Source organism: Gymnoscopelus microlampas (assembly GCF_963454915.1).
Source record: "Gymnoscopelus microlampas genome assembly, chromosome: 11".
Lineage (NCBI taxonomy): Eukaryota > Metazoa > Chordata > Actinopteri > Myctophiformes > Myctophidae > Gymnoscopelus > Gymnoscopelus microlampas.
This window is the reverse complement of record NC_139948.1, coordinates 28,544,572-28,568,705: the sequence shown is the minus strand read 5'-3', so window position 1 is coordinate 28,568,705 and position 24,134 is coordinate 28,544,572. Positions and strand designations below refer to the sequence as shown.

General features: G+C 44.2%; 1 protein-coding gene across 13 annotated transcripts in view; it reads left to right on the top strand.

Annotated features, from left to right (window-relative positions):
* nfixb (nuclear factor I/Xb) overlaps positions 1-24,134 on the top strand; it is a 165,856-nt gene that overhangs the window by 43,479 nt on the left and 98,243 nt on the right. For 12 of the 13 annotated variants that reach the window (XM_084072249.1, XM_084072243.1, XM_084072237.1 and 9 more), the window contains one exon: positions 7,013-7,544. In XM_084072249.1, the coding sequence (XP_083928375.1) occupies positions 7,013-7,544 (532 nt within the window). Of the gene's footprint in view, positions 1-6,000; positions 6,144-7,012; positions 7,545-24,134 lie in introns of those variants that run through there. The other variant, XM_084072246.1, reaches the window with a different exon arrangement.

Sequence of the window (24,134 nt, the reverse complement as noted above, 5' to 3'; positions counted from 1 at the left end):
TTTGATTCAGCATCGTGATAGCACATTTTTTTATTAGGTTTTTTTTATCTAATAGACTGAAATAGGAGTTTAAAACGGAACGATTTGCTGTCGCTATAAGAGAAGGCTTCGTTGAATTATATAGACACTGAATTACAGCACAATTAATTGAGTTGGTTTGTGTAAGGCCCCTAAAACAGTAGGCTAACGAACATTTTAGTATTAAAAACATGTATGGGCTCATATAACCAACTTAATTTTAAATATTTAGTCAAAATAGCCAACCTACTGTGTAGCTATGCTTTTAATTTCACACTGCCCACCAGAATATAATAACCTACATTTTACTCTGGAAAAATGACAGATGTTGATATGCCTATTTCCCCTAGCTCACTGAATTAGTATTTTAAGCCTGGGTCATTCAGGCCTCACAGGCCTTTTGCTCATTCCAAACGAAGTGGACTATATTGTGCCAAAAAAATAAAAATAAAATAATGAGCAGCATGGCTATTTGCATGTGTTTTGAGTTTCCTCTATACCGGTATTAATTGAAGCTGGATTTTATACTGACGGTGTAGCACAAATAGCTCCGCTTGCTTGAATGCCAGCCCTTTTCTCTCCGGTTTATTCATTTATTTCCATGTTCCTCCTGGCAGACTCAGGCGATGATGTCTTTACTCTTTTTAAGTATTCATATTTTTAAGTGCCCTGCGAGGAAGAAAAAAAAATGTATGCTGCATTTTTAATTGTTTTGGCTGAAGTCTTGGTCCTATTAACGGGCCTCGCTAATTTGAGCGAATCAAGCAGATAAATTGCTGCTCATGTTTAGAATATTTCGAACGTTATTCTTGTGGAAAAATATTCCATCACTTTGAATGGAGCCTACAACTGTTAATTAGGCGGATGTGCTGATTGCTGGCAGGTGTGTGTCTTTGTGACGCAGTCACGAAAAGTTTGCCTGATATTTTAATAGCCAATTTACTGCGACTGACCTATCAGATCACTAGTGGGACTGTGTCGTTTATGACTCGTATCTTATTCTGGAACACTGCGTATAGTTGGTCAAACTATAAGTCATACAGAAGAAAGTTGAAGGCAACTAAAATCTTGGCAGCTCACATAGCCCAGTGGTTCTCAACCTGTGGGTCGGGACCCCCATGGGGGTCCCGACATGATTTTGGGAGGGTCCCCAGTTAGAGGACAGTAAAGTGACAATATAAGGACTTTTTAATACAAAAAAAAGAAATGTAATGAAAAAAAAACCTCATTACTGCACAAAAAGTAATCAACAAACTATACAATAAAAACTGGTGAAACAATTGCCAAATTGTCAAATAATATAAGAAAGAGGCAAAATTGTTGGAAATAGCCTATCTACAAGCTCACAACAACTGGCAATGGAGGCATTGTGAGCTTGTAGATCTGCTATTTTCACTATGTTTATCTGTGGAACTAAGTAAAACTAAATTGAATGCCTCAACAACTCCTACAATTCCAAGTGCTTGTCAGGGTGGGGGGTCCCCAGTTCAAATATGATTATTTGGGGGGGGTCGCGGCCTGAAAAGGTTTAGGAGCCCACTTTCATTGTTTTCAAAGGTATACTGTATGTGCTACATGATTATTGAAATAAGCTACCCATAGAGGCTGAGTTTTGGCTAACAGGTAGCCTAGGCCTACTTGGTGAAATACCCTAGCTGAAAACGATGCCTGTAGGCCTGCTCATATAGTGATAGGCTGCTGTATGCCTTTGGGGCCTGTGGTGCAGATATTAAGGCAAGAACCAGTGTAGTTCAGTGGTTCTCAAACCTCTTCATGTTAAGGACCCCAAATTGATAATTGGCCATGCACCCCCATGAAAAACATTGTGCCAGGGACCCCCAGATGATTTGTAAACTTTCTTTCAAAATTAGCAGACATACAAGTCCACATCGTGGGCTGTTTTCGAATAGCCGAAAAATAAAATCAGGCATAAGTGTTTAAACTTGTTCTTGGGACCCTCTGAACCCCCCCCCCCCAACGACCCCTGGGAGAACCAGTGGTGTAGTAGGTCACTCAAGGATACATTGGCTGCATTTACAGTATATTGGTTGTAATTTTTTTTTATATAGGGTAAAACCTTTTTTCTTTTTACATGGAATTACATTGGTCATTTCACTGAGCCTTCCAAAAGACTGCGTAATCTTTGTTTCTGGGAAAGAGGCACGGGACTTTTCAAGGTTGTTCTGGCACACAGAGGGCAAAAAGGAATAGTTAGGGAAAATTAATCAAATCTGTGTGTAGCTAAATGTAATTTGTATGACATTTGTTTATTATTGTGGATTAACCTGATTCAGCTTCAAATTGGGCTTTTCCACTTCATTTAAAGCTTGTTGCTGACATTCCTTTATTGATTGTTGGACCTTTTTATTACTTTATTGTTTTGCATACACACACACATACACGCTTACATGCATAACACACATGCATATAGTTCAAATAATTTTTCATTTAGAAGTTTGTCAATGTCTTCATCACTTTCATTAAAGTACCCGCAACCACATGATTCAGCAAACATTAGATGACAGGTCAAGCTTAGAATGTATTGGAGATGTATTGTCCTTCACCGAGCTGACAATTGATGGGCAAAAGCCACAAGCTTATAAAGCTAATGGAGGGAAAGTTGTCTCCATAAATCTCACAGGACGGGGAAATTTACTGCTGCATTTGGAAGATATTGCTGACCCTGATGTCAGAGAGACAATGCATCATCTCAAAAGCTGTAGCTGTGTGTGTGTGTGTGTGTGTGTGTGTGTGTGTGTGTGTGTGTGTGTGTGTGTGTGTGTGTGTGTGTGTGTGTGTGTGTGTGTGTGTGCGCGTGTGCGTGTGTGTGAGCACACACGTTTGTGTGAGCACAGGTATACCCGTTTTTGTAGTGTTTAAAGGGCTTTCAATTTAAGCCACATAGTCGTATGTCTATAAATACTGCAAACGTTTTTTTCTTTTATTTGATACTAGAAATGTGGGAGTTTGTTGAATTAATAATAACTGTAAATTCGGGAGTTGCTCTTTTGACAGCAGTGGCCGCTGCTGTGACAGCACCCACAATATCTTACCAGTCAAATTGCCTCATTAAGTTGACATCACAAAATAAATCTCATTTGGGTGTGATATAGTGTAAACCAAAATCCAAGTCAGTTTCCAATCCATCTTCAGTGGAGCAGCCAAAAGTGTCTCTTGAATGACATCACAGATGGGTCTTGTTTAACTATCTTAACAACTTGCAACCTGGCGTCCCTTTTGAGCATGTCATACGCGAAGGTCCCCCCCCCCCCCAGAATGTTCCACAGTTTTTTTTTAAATAACAATCTACAGTCTACCCAACTAGTCTGTAGATTGGCTACTTTTGAATAGGCGAAGTATAAATATGCTGCAGTGCTCTCCACCCTCATAGGAGAAATATTGGCCAATATAAAATATATTTAGGGTATTGTTGTTATTGTTTGATCTTACACTGTACAATTCATTTTTATCAGATACGCATACGCCCCCCTCCCATGTAAACCCATTGAACTCCATTTGAACCATAACCATTGAAAACACACAGCCCTGGTTGGACGTGTTTTGATTTTTTTTTTAAAGTTCAATGGGTTTATTTAGGAGGGGAGCATATCTGATAAAATGAATATCAAAATATTGAATAAAGCAGCTTAAACACTGACTGAGGTGCACACAAAAGCCTGACCAGACGTTAAAATAACCCCCAGAAGTGTTTTAAAGTGAAATACCCCTTTAAACATTTTTAAAAATAGCAGAGTGGTGGTGCACCATTTTTGCTCAACACTATCATGCAACAAATTATAAAATAGGGTTCAAGTGGTTAAATGAACACTAAGGATTTTGCAGTGTCACCATTCTCAGCAAGTGGATAACTGTTCTTCTTTCTTTTTTTTCCTCTAAATACCAAGCTTACATTCCCAATCGATGATTCAGTTAAAAATGCCCCTTCCCAGACAGATCATTCAGACTAGTTTGGTAGACTGTGTGGAGCAGGTGCAGCCCTGAATGAGATGCTTCATGAGGAGGCAACATGGCCGCCATCCTCGCTCACAGACCGATCACCGAATCCCCGGGGATTTACGGCGAGCGGAGCACAGGGCAGATAACCAAAGGAGAAATTACGTCTTTAGCATTCAGCCTCAGCTCCCCACGTTCGATATAGTGTATAGCTGAGGTATGAGTGGGTTTGCTCAAACACAATTTATTTCTTTTTTACTGTGTCCTGTCTCCCCTGTGCTCTATAACCGCATTGCCCTTAACCACATTAACCCTGACATCCCTATTTTAGGGACCTTTTTAAACATTTTCATTTTTTCCCCCAAAAATTGTGAAAACAGACGATCTACAATGCTCACAATGCATTCCGATGCGCTGTATTGCTTGTAGATGGGCTATTTTCGCTATTTGGCGCACAACGAAGTATATAGGGCTTAAGTGGTTAAAACAAATTCCGTGTCCCCCTCTCTTGAATATGTTAATCTGTATTTTGTGTGTGTCTCTCTCTCTGTCTTTAAATCATCCGGGGCGACTCGTTCATGTGTCTTGTGTCTGGGTTTTGCTGTCAAAGGAGTGTGGCTGACTGGGTCTGTTTCTCGCTCTTTGTTTGCTGTGGTAAACCCATGAGCAGCTGCCGGCGGTGGGGTCTGGTGGGATTCTGAAGCTGTGTGTTCTCGCTTTGCCATCCTCTGCCAAGGTGGCATTACGCAAACTGAGAGAGAGAGAGAGAGACAGAGACAGAGACAGAGAGAGAGAGTGGGGGGGTAGAAACCAAGAGAGAGAGAGGAGGGGGGGTGCAGAGAAGGGTGGGGGTTTGCATGTGTTACAATGGCGCCCGTAGTAAATATGGAGTCGAGCTGAGGGCTGCGGGGATTGGTGCAGGAGAAACCATGGTCCCCTGAACTTTGCCTCTGTGTCAGAGAGGAACTTGTCGATTTGGCAAATTGTACACCGTCGGATGGGGCTGCGTGCTCTCTGTCACTCCCGCCCGCTCCTCAACCCTCCCTCTCTCTCTCTCTCTCTCTCTCTCTCTCTCTGTCTCTCTCTCTCTCTCGCTCTCTCTCTGTCTCTCTCTCTCTCTCCCTCTCTCTCATGCACTCTCTTGCACACACTCTCGCTCTCTCCCTCATTGCCACTAACCCCCCCTCCTCCTCCTCCCTTCTCTCTTCCCTCCCTTTCAGCTCTTGAAGCTAAAGCATTGGCTGGACTACAGGCATCTTGTTGCCAAATAGGTGGGCCCTGCTCGCGCTGGCAGAGGCTCAAGCGATGGTTAGGGGAAGAACGCAGAGAAGGACGAGAGACGGCGAGCGAGAAACAGAGAGAGAGAGAAAGAGAGAGAGTTGGAGAGAAAAGGGGAAAAAAAGAAGCGTCAGTCTGCTTTGCCAGCGGTCGCATGCGCTCGTCCAACATTGATTCGGCTCTCCGTTTTTTTTTTCTCTCTCCTATTCTGTGCTCTGCACTCCCTGGCCCCCCCAACTGTGTGTGTGTGCGCGCGCACGCGCGCGCGTGTGTGTTTCTGAGTCTTACGTCGGGGCCCAGGGATCAGAACAGACACCACTACCAATTACACTTTGCCAAGGATTTTTTTTTCTAGGTTCATTACTTTTTTTTATTGGATAGCACAAAAGAAGAACTGTTTGTTTTAAGTGCACCTACTCTTATTGTTCTGTCAAAGTTTATTCTCCTACTTTAACAGTGAAATACTGTTAACGTCTCTACTTTTTTGAAGAATTTGTTTTTTTCTTGTTACAAGTTCAGTCTTTTGAGACGGCGTTGTTTTTGCTTTTGTCTCATTAGATTCTGCACATGGTCTGACTGCAGTGTTATCTGTGCCCCCCCCTTCTCTAAAATCTTGGGGGGTATCTTGTATTGATTTTAAACTTTGGCCCACTGTTTACAGTGAGTCACATATTCTGAAAAAATTATATAATTTCCAGCACCCAATTTTTTTTATTTAAAAAGAAAAATCTGTTAATCTTCCTCCCCAGTAATCAGTACCCGCTTTACATTGGGGAGCGCTGGGAAGGAAGGGGGAAAAACATACTGGTGCAGGAGATTTTTTCTTCTTTTTTTTTTTCATTTTTTTTTTCATTTTAAACGCTGTGCCAAATTTATGATGAGAGTGCAAAATGGTAACTACCAGGCCGTCTGTCTTCCTCTAGCAGTGTGGTTTTCTGTGGTGATTTCTGTCGGCTTTCAGTTTGTTGTGGAAATGTGAGTCTGGTTGGAGCTCCCTTGCATGGTAGCAGAGATAGGAAATGCTATGGCTGATCTTTTAGCAGCACATTTCAACAGTGGTCTTGTGGCGGCAAAGCTTGGCGGCGGTGATCGACCGGTGTGTGGCAGCCCTGGCACAGGATCACTATGGCGAGATCTGGGCATTGTTGCCCAGCGATATGTAGTGAAGGTATTATGGTATAGCAGAATAACTTCTCTTTTACAGCAGAAAATAGGGAGCGCGCCTTGACTCAACTTTTCAGTTTTGTTTTTCTTTTAATTCTGATTTAAATTATTTTCATGTAGTTTTGCGCATGGGATTTTGTCTTGGTATACTGTATAAAAAAGAGGCACATGGAATTAATTTTTATAGCATTATGCCATTGCATCATACTGTATTGTTCAGTTAAAGTTTGTATTTCCAATCTTTTCTTTTTTACTTTTTGTAATATTAATTAATCAAAGTATATCCTCATGCATAGCAATTAGTAATTTATCCTTTTTGATTAACATTATTAGGAAATGATAATAATTTTGCTTATGCTACTAATGATACTGTCATTAATATTTTACCACATTTACAGAATTTTCCGGTTGCCTCTTTTTTCCTTTCAGTTAAACAGCTGACAATTTTAAAGCTTTAGTTTGAAACTTTTTTGCATGCCTGCCTTAGACACAAAATGTTGACTTTTCAGCTTCTTTAGTTACCTGACAACCCCAGCACATAACAGTAACAGCCTACCTCTCTGTCTCTCCTCCTCCTCCGTTTTCCTTGCTCCTTCAGGATGAATTTCATCCCTTCATCGAGGCCCTCCTCCCCCATGTTCGTGCCTTCTCCTACACCTGGTTCAACCTGCAGGCCCGCAAGCGCAAATACTTCAAGAAGCACGAGAAGAGGATGACCAAGGACGAGGAGCGCGCGGTGAAGGACGAGCTGCTGGGAGAGAAGCCCGAGATCAAGCAGAAGTGGGCGTCACGCCTGCTGGCCAAGCTTCGCAAGGACATCCGGCCCGAGTTCCGCGAGGACTTTGTGCTCACCATCACGGGGAAGAAGCCCCCCTGCTGCGTGCTGTCCAACCCCGACCAGAAGGGCAAGATCCGCCGCATCGACTGCCTGCGCCAGGCCGACAAAGTGTGGCGGCTGGACCTTGTGATGGTCATCCTGTTCAAAGGCAGCCCCCTGGAGAGTACGGACGGGGAGCGGCTGGTCAAGTCGCCCCAGTGCTCCAACCACGGCCTGTGTGTCCAGCCGCACCACATCGGAGTCTCCGTCAAAGAGTTGGATCTCTACCTGGCTTACTTCGTCCATTCGCCAGGTACGTGAGGGTCCACAGGGTTTAGCGTTGTTACAGTGACATATGTCTGAAACACGTGCACACACAGGTACTGTACACAGTAAAATCCTCAGTGTTCATTTAAATCTGAGAGTGTATAAACGTAACCAAATGTGGTTGGAGCTCTGGGGCGACTTGACCAGCCGCTTCCCGTCCGTACTCTACAGGGGGCTGCCTTTGAACAGGATGACCATCACCAGATTCACCCGCCATTTGGTTACTTTGTGCATTCTCTCAGTTTCAAATGGATGAATTAACAATGAGTATTTCAGTGTGTATGTGCTCATGCACAAACACACACTCGCATGCATGCATGCACACGCGCACACACACACACCAGTTACTCGAAAGCACCTATGAATAAAAACACGCAAATATACATAAAACAAACACCCAGGAACACTGTAAAATAGATGGTCAGACTGACGAGTGTGCATGTGTAGTGTACACACACACACACACACACACACACACACGCACACACGCACACACGCACACACGCACACACGCACACACACAGGTCAGCGCCTGATGCTTCACACATTTTGGCAGGTGAAACACCATCTAGAGTGCCAAAACTAGCACCTCACTGTATTCCCCCACATCTAATGCCAGCCTTTGATAATCACAACAAACAGCTACTTTATAGTGAGTCTGATATCTCCTGCCTACAATGGCATTTAAAATGCGGATCATATATAAATAAAACAATATATTACCAGGTTTTATAAATGTATACAATATACTTTTTTTTAATGAATGCTCTCTGTCCGGCTGTTCCATGTGATTGGAAGCGTTTCACAGGGCGAGGATTAAAACCTGTGTTTACATAGAGATATGTTTGCGTTGGTACATTTGTTCATGTGTTTGTGGGCAAATTTGCTTATATCCAAATGTGCATGTTGTCCTGTGCCATCTGTAAACAAAAGCATCTGCAAACCTGTTTATTTCTGAGTCATTTCTCTGTGTGTGTGTGTGTGTGTGTGTGTGTGTGTGTGTGTGTGTGTGTGTGTGTGTGTGTGTGAGAGACAGAAAAGGAGACTTATGTGCCAGTAAGCCGTGTGTGTTGTTGTTGTTGTTGTTATTGTTGTTGTTTGAAATGACTGCGTGTCGATAGCAGTGCGTGTTGTGTGTCTGTGGCTTGTTGTTGTGTGTGTGTGTGTGTGTGTGTGTGTGTGTGTGTGTGTGTGTGTGTGTGTGTGTGTGTGTGTGTGTGTGTGTGTGTGTGTGTGTGTGTGCGCGTGTGTGTGGTGTGGGGAGCGTGGAGACAGCTGGCCGTGTCCCAGGCTGTTTAGGAGGCACAGACGTCCTGTGTGTAGTCTCACCTCCCGCTCTTTGGCCCCACAGCCTGCCTCAGTCCGCAGCCTCACTCCGCTCTGGTCTGCTATCCTCTCGCCAACCAGCATGAGCACACACACACACACGCATGCACGCACACACGCACACATGCACATAAACAGGCTCTCCCTCAAACACGTTTCGCTCACACAGTCTCGTTCACTGGCATTCTAACCACACTTAGGGAGTATGGGTAATGGGAAAACACGCACACACACACACACACACACACACACACACACACACACACACACACACACACACACACACACACACACACACACACACACACACACACACAGGAGCTTGTGTGAACATAAACACCCCCCCCCCCACACACACACACACAAACACACACACATTTACACATGTACACACACACATTCACGATTGAGATTGAAATTGCCTTGCTTATGCTTTGACAGTGTAGTAGTGTCTGTGTTAGCTTATGAGATGGTTTTATATTTGAGCATATCCAGGACAGGTGTTTCCCCCAGTGACTGTAAAGTTGAAGCAGAGGTGGCAGAAATGTTTGGAAAGTGTTGTGTGTGTGTGTGTTTAGAAACAGCCCTAGACTCTATTACGGGTGCCATAATCCATATTCCAAAATTCCCTGTTGTGATATTCAATTTAATACATTTTGCAGTTGCAAAAAAACTATGACGCAAGTAGGACATTTTATATGTTATTGATTTATATTAGCTGGTAATTTGCTTTAGCTGGTGATTTCCATTACGGTTTGGTGGAATGCTGAAAGTGTAGTTAAGCATCCTGACCATGGCATAGTAGTCATATGTTTTATATTTATTTTAAATGTATGTGTGTGTGTGTGTGTGTGTGTGTGTGTGTGTGTGTGTGTGTGTGTGTGTGTGTGTGTGTGTGTGTGTGTGTGTGTGTGTATATATATATATATATATATATATATATATATATATATAGCTATTACATCATGGCAATATACATTTATACAGTTTTGTAATAACCCTGGGCATTATATTAGTATGAATTGACTTTTAATAATGAAATTAGCATGCAGTATTTAGTGGATCAGTTAATGGTTTTGACATTAATTGATGATTGATTGAAAAAAAAGTAGCAATGAATTTTCTGTATAAATTACATTCATTTCTGAAGCATGCAGCTGTCACAGACTATTCTTGTATGAACATCTCAGTCAATTCATTTGAAAAAAGTTACTAAATTAATAAAGCATGAACACAGCCATTAATGGGACAAAACTGGTGCTTCAGGTGGCGTTGTTTTCTCATTTGTGAGGTTAAGGTGTCTGATGAAGAGCATTTAGCTCCAAACGTCACAGCAGCACGTAGGTGCAATTTAAAGCATTGGAGCCCTAAGTGTTTATTTTCTTTATATTTTTTTATCATAAGTTATTTGTGACAATCATTTGATATCAGAAATAGGCTGTGAATCCACTAGTAGTTTTCTTGCTATACCCTCTTGCCTTTGGCCGTTGTGTCATCCGGCACAGGGTCAGTTGGCTGTTGTTGCAGGTTCAGGTGCTTGTCGGGTAGAGTCAGGTTCGGAGTGTAAACATTGACACCGCCGGACTCGCTATGGACAGCACAGACCCATCTCCTGCCCTTTGCTATTATCCCGGGTCTAAAGTGTATGTATTGTCTTACAGCAGACCGGTATACAGTTACAGAGCATTAAGTCGGCTCCTTGGCAGGGAGGCCCAACGGTCCTCTGTGACAGAACACCCCATGCCGGGCTCCTTTCAGTCCAGTGTGTAACTCTGCTTCAGTTAGCGGGGCCTCTGCGAGCGCCTCTTCCTGTTCCACAATGTGCCGTGGCGAAATGCCGCTCAGATTAGCTCCCAGTGAAGCCTGGCCCCCCTCGGAGTGAAGCCTTTTTCACCCTGTGCCAGGATTCACAAGCCAGTCTTCCCAGTCCACATCCCTAGCAGGCTAGCTTGTATATGTGTACATCTATGCGCCTGTGTGTTTTTTGCATGCACACATCATGCACGTTTTTGTATATGCATAAATAATATAATTTAGAATAACATATTTTACGTGAATGCACAGTATAATGCCTCTACACTGCGTACTGTGTTTTTTTAAAGGGTTTATGTTCCATCCCGAAACATAGGTTATTGTTAACATTTGTCAAAATATTTCTTTCCCCGCATCTCTGTTTATGCTCACATCTTAAAAAGCAGAACACATTTGCAAACTGCTTATGAGGGAGGCTCAGAGCTGCTTGGCAAAGACACAAGTCCCATTTTACTTTTTTTTCCTCCTTTGCTGCAGGAGAGAAGAGACCTCTTTACTTCAATAACAGCAATAAAAAAAGCTGTATACTGTAGAACCATCAGCGGAAAAACTCTGTGTTCTATTTTCTTCTACCTTTTACTTTACTTTGCTGCATTGTGAAACTGAAGGGAATAGGATAGAATAGAATAGAATAGAATAGAAAACAATAATAAATATTATAATTTTTAGGATGCATGGTTTGCCTGCTTTGCGGTGCAAACCTTAAGCAAAAACAAAATAGCCCTCCTCTCTTTTGGTTGGAGGTCGGGGCTGTTTGCGGGAGTCAGGCTCGGGGGTTAACCAGAGTTTACAGAGGACATGCAGACAGTGGCTCCATTCTAACCTTTCGCCGTGGCTTCGTTACAGTTTTATTCTTAGCTCCCTCTCCCCCCGCCGCTCGCTGTTTCAGGGTGTCTGTGTCGTGTGGAAGCTATCAGTTGCCAGGCCTGACGATTGGAACACAACCGCCTCAGCCGCTTGTCCCTGTCGCCGCTGCGGCGTTTCAGTTCTCTCTCATCGTCATGATGTCACTGTCGCCAGCTGTGTGTGTGTGATGGGGGGGGGGCTGCTTTCAAGCAGTGTGACTGACAGGACAGGAGAAGAAATCCCCCCCCCCCTCTTTCTCTCCCTCTCACTCTCTCTCTCTCTCTCTCTCTCTCTCTCTCTCTCTCTCTCTCTCTGTGTCTCTCTCTCTCTCTCTCTCTCTCTCCCTCCCTCACTCTGTGGTGTGTCTTGCTTTTGTCCAATTATAGTCGCAGGCCTCTCAGGCGGGGCAGTGAGGACAGGCTAGCTCGGCCTGATCAAAGCCACTTTGGCTGGGCAGAACTGCAGTCAGTCTGGTCTGCACTTCTGTTCTGCAGCTGCAAGAACAGTTGCAATCAACTGTCTGCAATCAGACAACTAAAGAAAAAAAAATGCCATCTAATTGACAAATACAATATAATTGTTGATGAACCTATGCAGGTTTGAACCTACATAGCGAATAAGTCTTATTGACGTAATTACGGATCCCTCCACCTCTGATGATCACGATGTGGAGGATGATGATGATGATGATGATGATGATAATGGTTCAGGGATGTGGAGGAAATTAATGCGATGGACAGGGAGAGGAATCTCATCTTTTGATCACATGTCTGTCAAAAGACTAAAATGTCCAGCACACCAGTTGGGTGCTGCTTGCTTGCCTGCCTGCTGGCCATCATTCCCTCCATCCAGAGACCCCCGGATCAGGTCAGGTATTTTTCGAGCGACGTGTTCCATATTTGTCAGCCTGACGAATCTCCGCCGTTCCAGCATTACTCATGTTTGGAGCCGGAGCCATGCACCGCATACGGCTTTCATTACCCACGCCGTTATGATAAAAAGATGTTTCTCTGAGAGTGCACCCTCCTAATCTGTTCCCTATACTGGAGACAGACAGACCAGAGAGGTGCCTGTGCCAGGTCTGAGAGCCAACCTTTTGTGTGTGTGTGTGTGTGTGTGTGTGTGTGTGTGCGTGCGTGTGTGCGTGTGCGCGTGTGCGCGTGTGTGTGTGTGTGTGTGTGTGTGCATGCGCATGCGTGCATCTGCGTGCGCCAGAAAACACCATATCTCCAGCTGCCATGGTGGAACTGTGAACCAGGGAGCTGTTCTCGCTGCGACGCGTTGTAGATGGGCTATTTAAGGTGTGCGACACAGACGAGCATTTAAGTGTAAATCAGGCTTCACCTGTCAGTGTGTTCCCATCTGTATCTACCCTGACCATTACAAATGGCTGGGAGAATGTCTTTTAGCAGCAGCGAAACAAAGAGTCAGACAGCCAGAGGACATAACTCTGTCATGCCTGATCTGTCAAAGACATCTAATCTGGTTTGCCTAACATCCTGTGTTTCAAAAGGAGGTAATGTTATCAGACTAGTTAATAGACTGAACGAGAGACACCCAATAGGACATGGTGGAATTGTTTACCCACTAATTTAATTGTACCATTAACAAGATTTCTTTGTTTTGTGTGTAAAGGCTTTTTAGCGTTCATGTGTTTTGTTTTGTGAAGGCATTAGAGTGGTGATAATTCAGGAATCTAGCAGTCTCGGAACTAGAGATGCAATGGAGTAAAATGACATGTAAAGACGGTCATGTTGGTTGCGGTCACACTGTTCTTCGTCTTCCTTCCATCCAGCGGTGTTGGCTGCTCAGCAGTAGGATGAGCAGCAAATGCGCTTGATTTTAACAGCAGAAAAGAGAGGCTATCTCAAAGCTTAAAGACAAGAGGAAAAACAAGGAAAGAAGGGTGCTCCTCTTCTTTTCCATGGCCAAGACTGTAGTGCAGAAATCTGGAAGGGGAACGGAATTGTGCTCCTCTGCTGTTCTGGCAGGGGTTCTACAAAACCGGGGCGGACGGAGAGAGGGGGAGAGAGAGTGCAAGCGAGCACCCGGCGCCGCGGGAGCCGCATTCATCTGGTGTGAGAAACACCACCGCTCCGCCACTCTCAGCGGAAAACTTTCATGCGCCGTGTTGTTGTTTGAAATAATGCGGCCAATAAAGTTTGAGCCTCGGTGAGGCCCTCTCATGACAGGACAGTGCCGGCAACACTGTTGCCTTTTAATATGCATGGGGAAGCAGGGGGATCGAGAAACCCCCTAGCTTGGCCCATTTTCAGAGCTCCCCAATTTTTTCCCCAGTTTCTTTTTGTAGTGTGTGTGTGTGTGTGTGTGTGTGTGTGTGTGTGTGTGTGTGTGTGTGTGTGTGTGTGTGTGTGTGTGTGTGTGTGTGTGTGTGTGTGTGTGTGTGTGTGTGTGTGTGTGTGTGTGTGTGTGTGTGTGTGTGTGTGTGTGTGTGTGTGTGTGTGTGTGTAAGAGAGGAGTGTGCGGAGTGTAAGGAATCGCTGGTACAGATTATTCCAGTATGACAGAGGCTCCGACGGAATCGATTTGAACAAGAAGCAAACCGTTACGTGCTCAGGATTACAGGCGCTCAGGATGTCCGAGCCTTTGACCCCCGTTAACCGCTCTTTCCCAACTTCCCACCACGGTATAGGCCCAACCACTGAACATGGTACCAGGCCAGCTCGCCTCAGAAACAGCCACTGTAATTATCCAGTTTAGTGAATAATATTGAGAAAGAGGGATACACAAAAAGCTTCGGAATATGATTGAATTAAGCTTCATTATAAAGCAAAGGTCAGGTTTTAGTTTTGCAAGTGAAAACAATTCCTTGTACCAGAAAGTGCCTATTGTGTGGCAAAATGGATTAACTTTATTTCCTAATTTCACTGTACAGTGATTTTTAATTATTTGTATAATTGAGGATAATAATTAAATGCCCCTTTTAGCAGGATTGCTTGTTTTCTTCTATTCACACAATTTATTTTGTGTTAGGTTTATCTTATTGCATTGATCACTGATATAAAACTTATTAAAAAATTAATCTGTGTAAAAAAACATGCACAATAAATTCAATTAATTTACGCAATAAAAGAGGTAGCCTAGTCCTGAGTCATTAAATAAACCTTTTTTGCTAATTCAATTTTAAATCAAAAAATGTTTTTCAAAACAAAAGATGAACACAGGGTGTATTTTCCGCTTTTTCATTTTACGTAAGTCTCTAACACTGTCTCATCCCACTGCCTGAGTTCGGTATGGCCAAGTCCTCTCTTTCTCTGTACAAGCGCCAAGCTTGAAATCTGTCTGTTCCCTAAAAACATATACCCTCGCAGGAGGGGTGGCTTGGCCTCGCTGCTCCTTGTACTGATGAGCGAGGGAAAGGAGGAGAGGAGAAGAGAGGAGGGCGGCTGCACTGGGCCAGGTCCCAGCAGCAGATTCTCATCACCGGCTTGCTCCTTCGGCCCAGTGGAGCAGATCCGAGGGAAGACTGCTCTGTAATTGGGACAGCTCTTTCTAGACGGAACACACAGACACAATGCCGGAACACCCCGGGAATACGGATTCACCTTCCCTGTGTCAGTGCGTCAGTCACTAGTTTTAAATGTAATTTTTTGTTCAAGTTTAAATTTGTTTTTACATTTTCTCTTGTTTTGTTTTTTGCTTCACAAACTCAATTTGGCATTTCAGAGTAATTAACCCCCCCCCCCCCCCCCCCCCCCCCCCACACACACACACACACACACACACACACACCAAAGTCCTCTCAAACAAAAGAATCCAACATAATCCTTAAAATAAATGAGTAGATGAATAACGGGTAAATATTATTGCATCGTTTCTCCCCCTGCCATTTTTCCTTTTCATTTAACAGTAATCGATGTCAGTCGTCACCGTAATACAGATATTCAGTACTGATATAAAGTAGAAGAAAAGCATAGAATAGAGATGATGCGAAATACCGTGGTGAACACAAAGAGAGAGGCAGGGTACATATTCAGGCTAGTGTGGCTGGTTGGCACCATTTGGCACCCAAAGCTGCAGCTCTGTTTGGAAGGTGCCAGCTTTTCAAACCGACACACAGACTCTGCCAACCTCTCTCCTTCTGATCCTTTCTTTCTCTTTTTCTCTCGTTTTTAACATCCCCCCAACACACACACACACACATACACACACACACACTATATACTCATTTTCGATGAACACTTCTCTCCCCCCGCCAGGAGCCCCTGGCTCCCACCACCATGCGTATGGATTTTTTTTTTGCACAGACACATCGGCATAAAAAATTCGCTCTGAAATATCAACGATTTAAAAATCATTACTTTTGTTTTGTGTCGACCTCCGAATAAAAGCAGTGAAATGATCATCACGTTACTGGTTACTTTTATTTTTAAGTATATTTTCCACCGGCTTCGCAGAGCTTATATTGTTACTCAGCGTGATGGTGCTGCTAGGGATTCCGGTCCAAAACAAAATGGAGGATAATGCTCAGCTCCTGTCCAATGAAAAGAGAGAATGATTCCACACACACACAAGCAATCCCCAAAATGGTTCTGGCCAATGAAGTACAGCGAGCTGTGCGATGATTATAGGTATTTATGAATAGGATCAAATGTTTTTTCAAATAACGTAAATCATAAACCAGATGGTATAACATTTTAGCCAAAGAAAATTCTTTATTTTTTTATTTTTGTAGATTTTTCTCAAGCCTGAACAGGGAGAGAGGGAAATGATAGGCTATGAAAGGGAAGCAGTACAGTTAGTGGAATTTGACAGACCTGTACGCTGTAAAATAAAACAAGCCTATCTGGACATGGGTCTAAGCTGTGGGTAGTCTGGGCACGGGTGCTCAAATAATTTCAGACGGGGACCTGGGGGCAAGAGCACGCGGCCATGAGTGATGGGAGAACGCGTTAAACGCCGGGTGTAGGGGTGGGGGGAATTACTCAATAATGATCCGAAAATTAGAGCCATTATTGAGGGAGAGTAAACAGGCCTCTCTACGTGTGAAAGGCCCCTATTCAGCCAGGACCAGGAGCAGGGCTTCTTTCTTCTTTTCATAGATCCACCCATGGCCTTGAGAGCCCCTCTTTTGTTCACTGAAATAACAGTGTGAATATGGGGGAGGGTGGGGGGGGCCTGCACCCAATGCTGAGCATAGTATTTGATTTATTTATTTTTATTTATAAGGAACTGTGTGCAAAGGTAAACAAATGTTATCATTTGAGATACTGTACCAAAGAGGGTGTATAGGGAATTTTCTGCTGCAGTTTGGACCTTTGACTCCTCTATTCTGTCTAGTTTCCAACACTTTGTGTACATGCATGCAGGACAATTTGCATGCAAGCACTGTACTAAGAGTACTTGCAGGTGTAGGCCTGCTATAGACAGTACCTTAAGGACCTCTTTGAAACGGAATAACATAGCCTACTTTAACCACTTAAACACAATCAAATAGCCAAAATAGCTGATGGGCCATTTTCGCCGATTGTTTGCCTACTTTCGCCGAATGTTAGCCTATTATGACATGGCCAGAAAAGGGAAGCGAGGCTTCCTGCAATTAAGGTGATTGTGTTTTGAGAGATTCGTGCCAAATGGTTCTAATCATCCTAATGTTATTCTTGAATCCTCAGAGTAACCACATCCCTTCTTTTATTACCATTTCATGTTTGGTCCTTTAATTAAACTTGGAAATATCATTATATTTCATTTGGTCACTGTTAATTAATGCAAAACACGTGTGAACGTGTGCATGTGTGTGCGAATGTGCGTGCGTGCATGTGTGCGCGTGTGTGTGTGTGCGTGTGTGCACCTGTGTGCCTTTCCATGTCTCTGGCTTCGCGTTGTCACATTAGCACAGCGTTTCCCGCGGTCCTCCTCTTCCTCCGCGGCCTGACAGTCAGCAGTGGGGGATGGGGGAGGGGAGGGGAGGGGGCGATGGGGGTGGAGGTGGGTGTACAGTACACCAGGCGCTAATGCAGCCGAATGCCTGTTTGTCAGCGCAAACGCTCTAATTAATGGGAATCGGATAAATAAATAAACTCGCCGTGTCTCAGAGCAGCTGAACAACAAACCCCGAGCTTAGACAGAGACAAAGTGGAGAGGATGAGAGAGATTTACACTCTGAGCGAGCGGCCGTCGCAGGGAATAAAAGACGCTCGCGTTTCCCCCTAATCATTTTTAAACAGTGCTATTCACAGCTTGGAGCTCTCGGCAAATGGAGAAGGCAAAGTTTTTTATTAATGACTACAATCTAAATTGTATTACTTTTCATGGCTTTCTTAGTTTTTTTTTTTACAGGCCTGGTCAATTCATCATTCTTATACATAAAAAAGAAAACTCCACAGTATGGCTGAAGGACTTTAAATGTAATGTTTTTTGCTAGCTGCATAATAACCAGTGAAGGTTCTTCTTCTTCTTCTTCTTCTTCTTCTTCTTCTTCTTCTTCTTCTTCTTCTTCTTCAAATACTGTCGAATGGACTTTGCTAAAAGTGCCACGCTTCACTTCATCCCAATCTCTAATTACTATTCTGCACTTTGTCAGTTGTTTCTGCCTTATGCTGAATTAATGCTCCGTTGTACGACAGTGTTGCACGTTGAAAATAATAGATTACAAGCTTGCAATGCACTGCATTGCGACACATTGTAAAAGCTTGTAAATCGGCTATTTCCGGTGCGTGACACTGCCATACGACAAGTATAAATCAGTCTCTTACTCGTTGCTCTCGCTCCTTCTGCTCTTCCTCCTCCACACCTCCTCCTCAGAAGACGAAGAAGGAGACGTGCGGTACAGGGATCAGACCGGCTCTGGGCTCTGGCACCAAAATGACCAAATCACCTGACACACTCGCTCCATCTCTCCGTCTGTTTGCTTTTCATATGGACGGCCGGCTCCGTTTCACAGGCATAATTTTGGACGGTAACATTCTCATTATACCCGTCAACTGTCAACGCTCAACTCTCTCGTCTATAATTTCATACTCATTTGAATTCTTATTGGCAGCCCTGACGCATAAATTTCATAAAAGATAGGAAAACAACACCGTTTTTTTCCCCCTCTCTCTCGCACTCTCTCTCATGAGCAATAAAAAAAAAACTATGGAGGAGATTAGAAACAAGAAGAAGTTTATGAAATTGCATTGTTTGTTTGGGCATGTTTATTGGAACAACGGCTGTAAAGTCCCTCTACGTCTTTACCAGTCCTCTCACGTTATGTCCTCATTCCATTTCTAGACAATTTCAATGCCGTAAAATCCTCAGTGTTCATTTAAACCTGAAAGTGTAAAGATGGACCCACCTGGGTCCGTCGTTACGTTCTCAGGGTTACATTAACACCAAGGACTTCACTGTGTCGGCATTGAATCACACAACAAAAGACTGTAGGCTATCAGACCCCGATACCAAACTGACGACACCGTACATGTGTGTTGGGTAACTGTCCAGAAAAGGTCATTGAATTGGGTTGCCATGGACACCGAGGCTGTTCTTTTTTATTTATTTATATTTATTTATTTATTTATCTCTCTTCTCCCGGCATACAGTGCCTGGGCCGTATCCAAGGGGCGTCAGCGTCTGGCCTGGTTGGCACGGAGAGTGGCCGTGCAGTGCTGGGCCGTTACCGTGGCACTTTGGCCCACTCTGTGGGCAACCAGGGCACACAGCTCTGCCAGAGGAATCCACTCTGATCACTTTCACACTATAGAGGGCATCCCCACAGTCATGAAGGAGCCCGATTCGTTGGGAAATAGCATTACATTTGAGCATAAACAAAATCGTTGCTGTCGGGCGGGAACCTTGTATGTCCAAAACCGATACTTTTCAGGAAATGGAAAAAAATAACCTGTGGCACTGGAGTATCTGATTTTGTATGCTGTTAGGTCCACATCATGGTCTTTACCTTAAGTAAAGTTGGAATACGATGGTTGATACCAAGGCAGGATCTTTCTGTTCCCTCTGGAAAAGGAAGGGAAATGTGATTTTCTCAGGGCATGTAGTGTACGGTTTCTGGATATATAAAACAATTGTTGTTGGATGAGGACCAACTGGGGCAGCCGAGATTTCTAAATAACCTCATTTCTAGATTAGGTTATTTCTTTTAATGTTATTCACACGTTTATTTGGGATTGATCCAGTCCTCGGTGCCTACACCTGGGTTTGATCCTCTAAGAGTCTGTGAAGTGTCTTTGGAGATGGCGACCTAGATACGAGACGATTTGAAAGGCACGGAAAGCCTAAGATATGAGAGTCTCATCCGCAGGGGGGGCTACACCGCTTTCACTTGAACACAGAGCGGCAGCCTTTGAAAAATATTGTTATCTTTCATAAACATGAGCCTGCATCCCTTCCCCTTTCATTTTCTCTTTTTCAAATGCAGTCTGCTTTCCCTCTTCAAAGATTAAGCCCGCGTCCCCAGTGACTAGCTTTAAGTCCATAGGAGGGAAGCTGTACGTATGATTTTTAATGTGTTGTTTTTTAGTCCGTGCATGTGAGCGCATGTGTGCCATAGAGACCGAGAGAGAGACAACAAACACTGTCCATGGCCGAGCATATGCCTGATCTCTCTGGACCTGCCTAGTGCCCCCCCCCCCACTGACCTGGCACCTGAACCCTAGTTCACACCTGGTGCACACGTATTTACAGCCACATGCACGTGTGTGCATATTCACACAAATACAACTATTGTGAATTTAGATAGACAGACAGACAGACAGACAGACAGACAGACAGAGCACACACACACACACACACACACACACACACACACACACACACACACACACACACACACACACACACACACACACACACACACACACACACACACACACACACACACACACACAGAGGCAGAGCACAGACATGACCTGTATTCTCATAGTACGCTCGGGGACCTGGGACCCACCTGACTCACTCGCTCCACAGGGAGGGTGGTCCGGGCCAGGAGAGTGGGTACACCAGGTCCCGACTGGGTGCCCCTCACTGGTCCTTGACTGGGAGCAGTCTGTCACCATATAAGTGGAAATTTACTCAAGTGCGTATAAAATGTCCTTAAAACCGTGCGGTCTCTGCTTTCTTTCAATTTAATCCGAATCCAGAGCTGCTCAGGAATTATTTGAAAAGGATTGGAAATTGGAGGGGGGATTTGGGTGGGGGGGGGAGTATTACAATTGCCCATATTACTAGGTATTTTTACAGATGTCTCTGCCTGGTCTGCCTCTAGAAGCAGCAGCAGCCGTCAAGTTGATCCACTCTGTTATTTGCGCTTTGTGCGGTAACATTTGATTGGTGTATTATTAGACACAGACCACCCTGCTCCGGAGGCCTACTTGAGTTTCCATTCTTCTGCTGCTTGGCTTTAATGCGATGAGGCGATGAAGCTCTCCTTCCAGCCACCCCAAACCTACAGGGGAGCACGGCGCACCAACAGCAATACTGTAAAGACAGGAGCAGAGACGGGGAGAGAGAGTGAGAGAGAGAGTCCCTTCAAATGTGTTCTGCTGCAGTGGAATGGCAATAGGGGAGGGGTAACTCAAGCCCCGGTGTTTATTTTAAGAGCTGATGATCTTGAGACAGCCATTAAAAGGAGAGGGCAAACAATTTAAGAGCAGTGAATTTGAATGGCGGACTGGGGTGGGTGTGGGCAGACCGGGAGGGAAAGGCCTCTCTTTCTCTTCTCTCTCTCTCTCTCTCTTTCTTTCCCTCCATGCAGCCCTGAGATGACAGTGAATTAGAGCAATCTGGCCTTCATTCTGTGGTTAGATTTTTATCTGCGGTTTTGGCCCCGAGAACATCTCAAATCCCTGCTTTCTTTCCCTGCCTGCTCTTTTATTGTCGTTTCTGTTCCTTTCATCTCAGTTTATTTTTCCTTCTGGCCTGGCTGCAGAACGGGGCCCTAACGAGAGACCATTCACACCGACGGTTCAGGAACGCTCCCATTATCCCCGCCGCCATGGTCCGGGGGCATTTTTCTTCGGTATATGGGACCTCAACGCCTTGGCTGGTGGTGACTCCTCAGAGGCCAAGTCCCTCAGTTGTTTTTTGCTCCGCGCTCTGAGAATGTTTCCCTCTGATGAAGTGGAAGATCTTGTCTTTGGGCCCGAAGTCAAACTCCACAACGCTGGCCTGGCAGCCACATAGGGAAATCCTTATGATAAGAGACATGATTACTTCAACTAAACTTAAGTTGGTTTACATAGAGGAGGGCTGCTGTTTTTTCACAGTCTTCACTGACTTCAGACAGAGGCCAACACCACATAAACGCCTCAAAGACTACAAGGGTTTAGCCTGGATCACTGGTCATGTGACTAGATAAACATCACTATAATGTTAGTGTCAAAATTACACTTAGATCAGCAGTACACAGTAAAAACCTGAGTGTTACTCTGAGAGTTAAATTGAGAGTGAAAGAGGCATTTTCTTTCCCATGTGATTAATTCGTCCCAAAATATATTTTTTCTAACTGTTGTTTTTGTCATGAGTAGGCCTACATCCGCACAGAATGCAAATATTTCATGGTGATAAAGCGATGTAATTTCTATTCGGAACAAGGTCAAACAAAGGCATCAACCTTTATGAATGAGGCGTCAACTATATGCAGAGTTGTGATGCGAAACACTCGCTGGCAATTTTTATTCGCCACACCCCCTGGTGTATAAAGACCGTTACACTCTCCGAAATAACATTTCGCAAGATATTTTGCTAAGAAAATCGATACGTGCAAGCCCATATACTCCTGACTAGTGTTTAGACTTGTTTTAAAACAAATGGCTGTTTGCAGGCTGCATGCTGTGGATTGGAGCAAACTGAGTGATGATGATTGAGGCTGTCTCTTTGGCAACGTACAATGTTTTTGGCTGATTTTTTTTTCATTATGCGCTGCTGAAGGCTTCCCTTTGTGTCCCAGTGAGACATATCTGATATGTTGCTCAAAAGCCCAACGTACCCCTCTTTTTTTCACCAGGCTTTGGACGTGTGATATTTTATATCCTAATGCAAAATAAACAGAGCCAAATTGCACACATTCTTCTCCTATACTGAATCATGGAAGACGTTAACCAAATAAAGTTTCTCTCTCTCTCTCTCTCTCTCTCTCTCTCTCTCTCTCTCTCTCTCTCTCTCTCTCTCTCTCTCTCTCTCTCTCTCTCTCTCTCTTCAACGGGCCTGCTCTCTGTGGGTCTGTCCTGGCTAGAACTCTAACTGAAATACCCTTTAGCACAGAGCCTCTTTTGTGGTTCGGGCCTCTTTTTTTCCCCACAAGGTGTTTGTGAAAAAGAACAGGGTTTCTGTCCTGGCCTCAGGTCTCTCCATCGCTCCGCCTGCTTTTCCTTTGTTCAGGGTCCGCTCTGGTAAACAGCCGTGTCCTGCACAGACAGTTTATCACACAGAGGGGTGAAACCTAGCTGATGTTATTATGGAATGGCTCAGGTTTTGCTTGGAATGTCTTCTACTGTACGCTTTTTCTCTCCTTCCTCTTTCTTCCCTGGGCTTCCTTTCTTTTCCGTTCTTTTGTTTTTCCTTCGTCGTTGCGTAGCTACACTGCTAGCCCCCATGGGTGGCACTGCCCACCCCACCCCCACTTGGCCTGGCCTGGTCTGGCCCCCGATGCCCCAGCTAGTTACATGCAGGCCAGCTGCACCGGACACATAGTATGACATTTGGTGTGAGGACATCTGCTCCCTCAGCCAATCCCTGGCCTGTGCATGCAGCCCGCCTCACTTAGCATGCTAGCCTGACGCGGCCTCAACATGATGACGCCAAGGTCAGACATGCTGGCTGTGTGACATTCATGTACAATCAAACACTAGTGCCGCACACAACAGTCAAGTCCTCCGTGTTAATGAACTCTGAGATCATAACAATGGATCCGGGTCCATTTGGGTCTATTTCTAAACACTCAATATTTAAATTATTGCTTTTGCTTTATGTTCAGGAATGATCATTTTACCATCACATTATTCCTTGATTGGTATTTTCCAGTCAAAAAAAATCCCCACATAATGTCAGAACCTGAATAATACAGATGGCAGGTAGATGACATTCAATTGTAGTCAGTTTTTACCATAATTATGACTCTAGTGAATATGATTGTGTACCACATTAAAGGCATAGTGTGGTTCATGTTTGATATACAAATACATTTGAGATCAATTGCAATCAGAGTCAAAATGGAGAGATATACTTGATGTACAAATACTTCATATTTGTTTATATGGGTGAGTGAATAGAGAGCTTGCATAGCCTAATGTATCAGCATTGTTATGCACTGAGTGGCTGTTATGTACACACTGTGTATATCTGGCTTCATGTTGATGATCATGGTATTCGATAAACTAGGTCATTTTTCAGCCCTGACAGAAGGGCATACGCGTGTCAGGCACACAAATGAACACACACACACACACACACACACACACACACACACACACACACACACACACACACACACACACACACACACACACACACACACACACACACACACACACAAATAAACACAAATATACTCCCTCACTCAGGCGGACATGTGTTGTGCGCAGTCTGTCATTACAGAAGCCTTGATGTGGTCAGTGGGTGGCACCCAGGCCTCTTATTA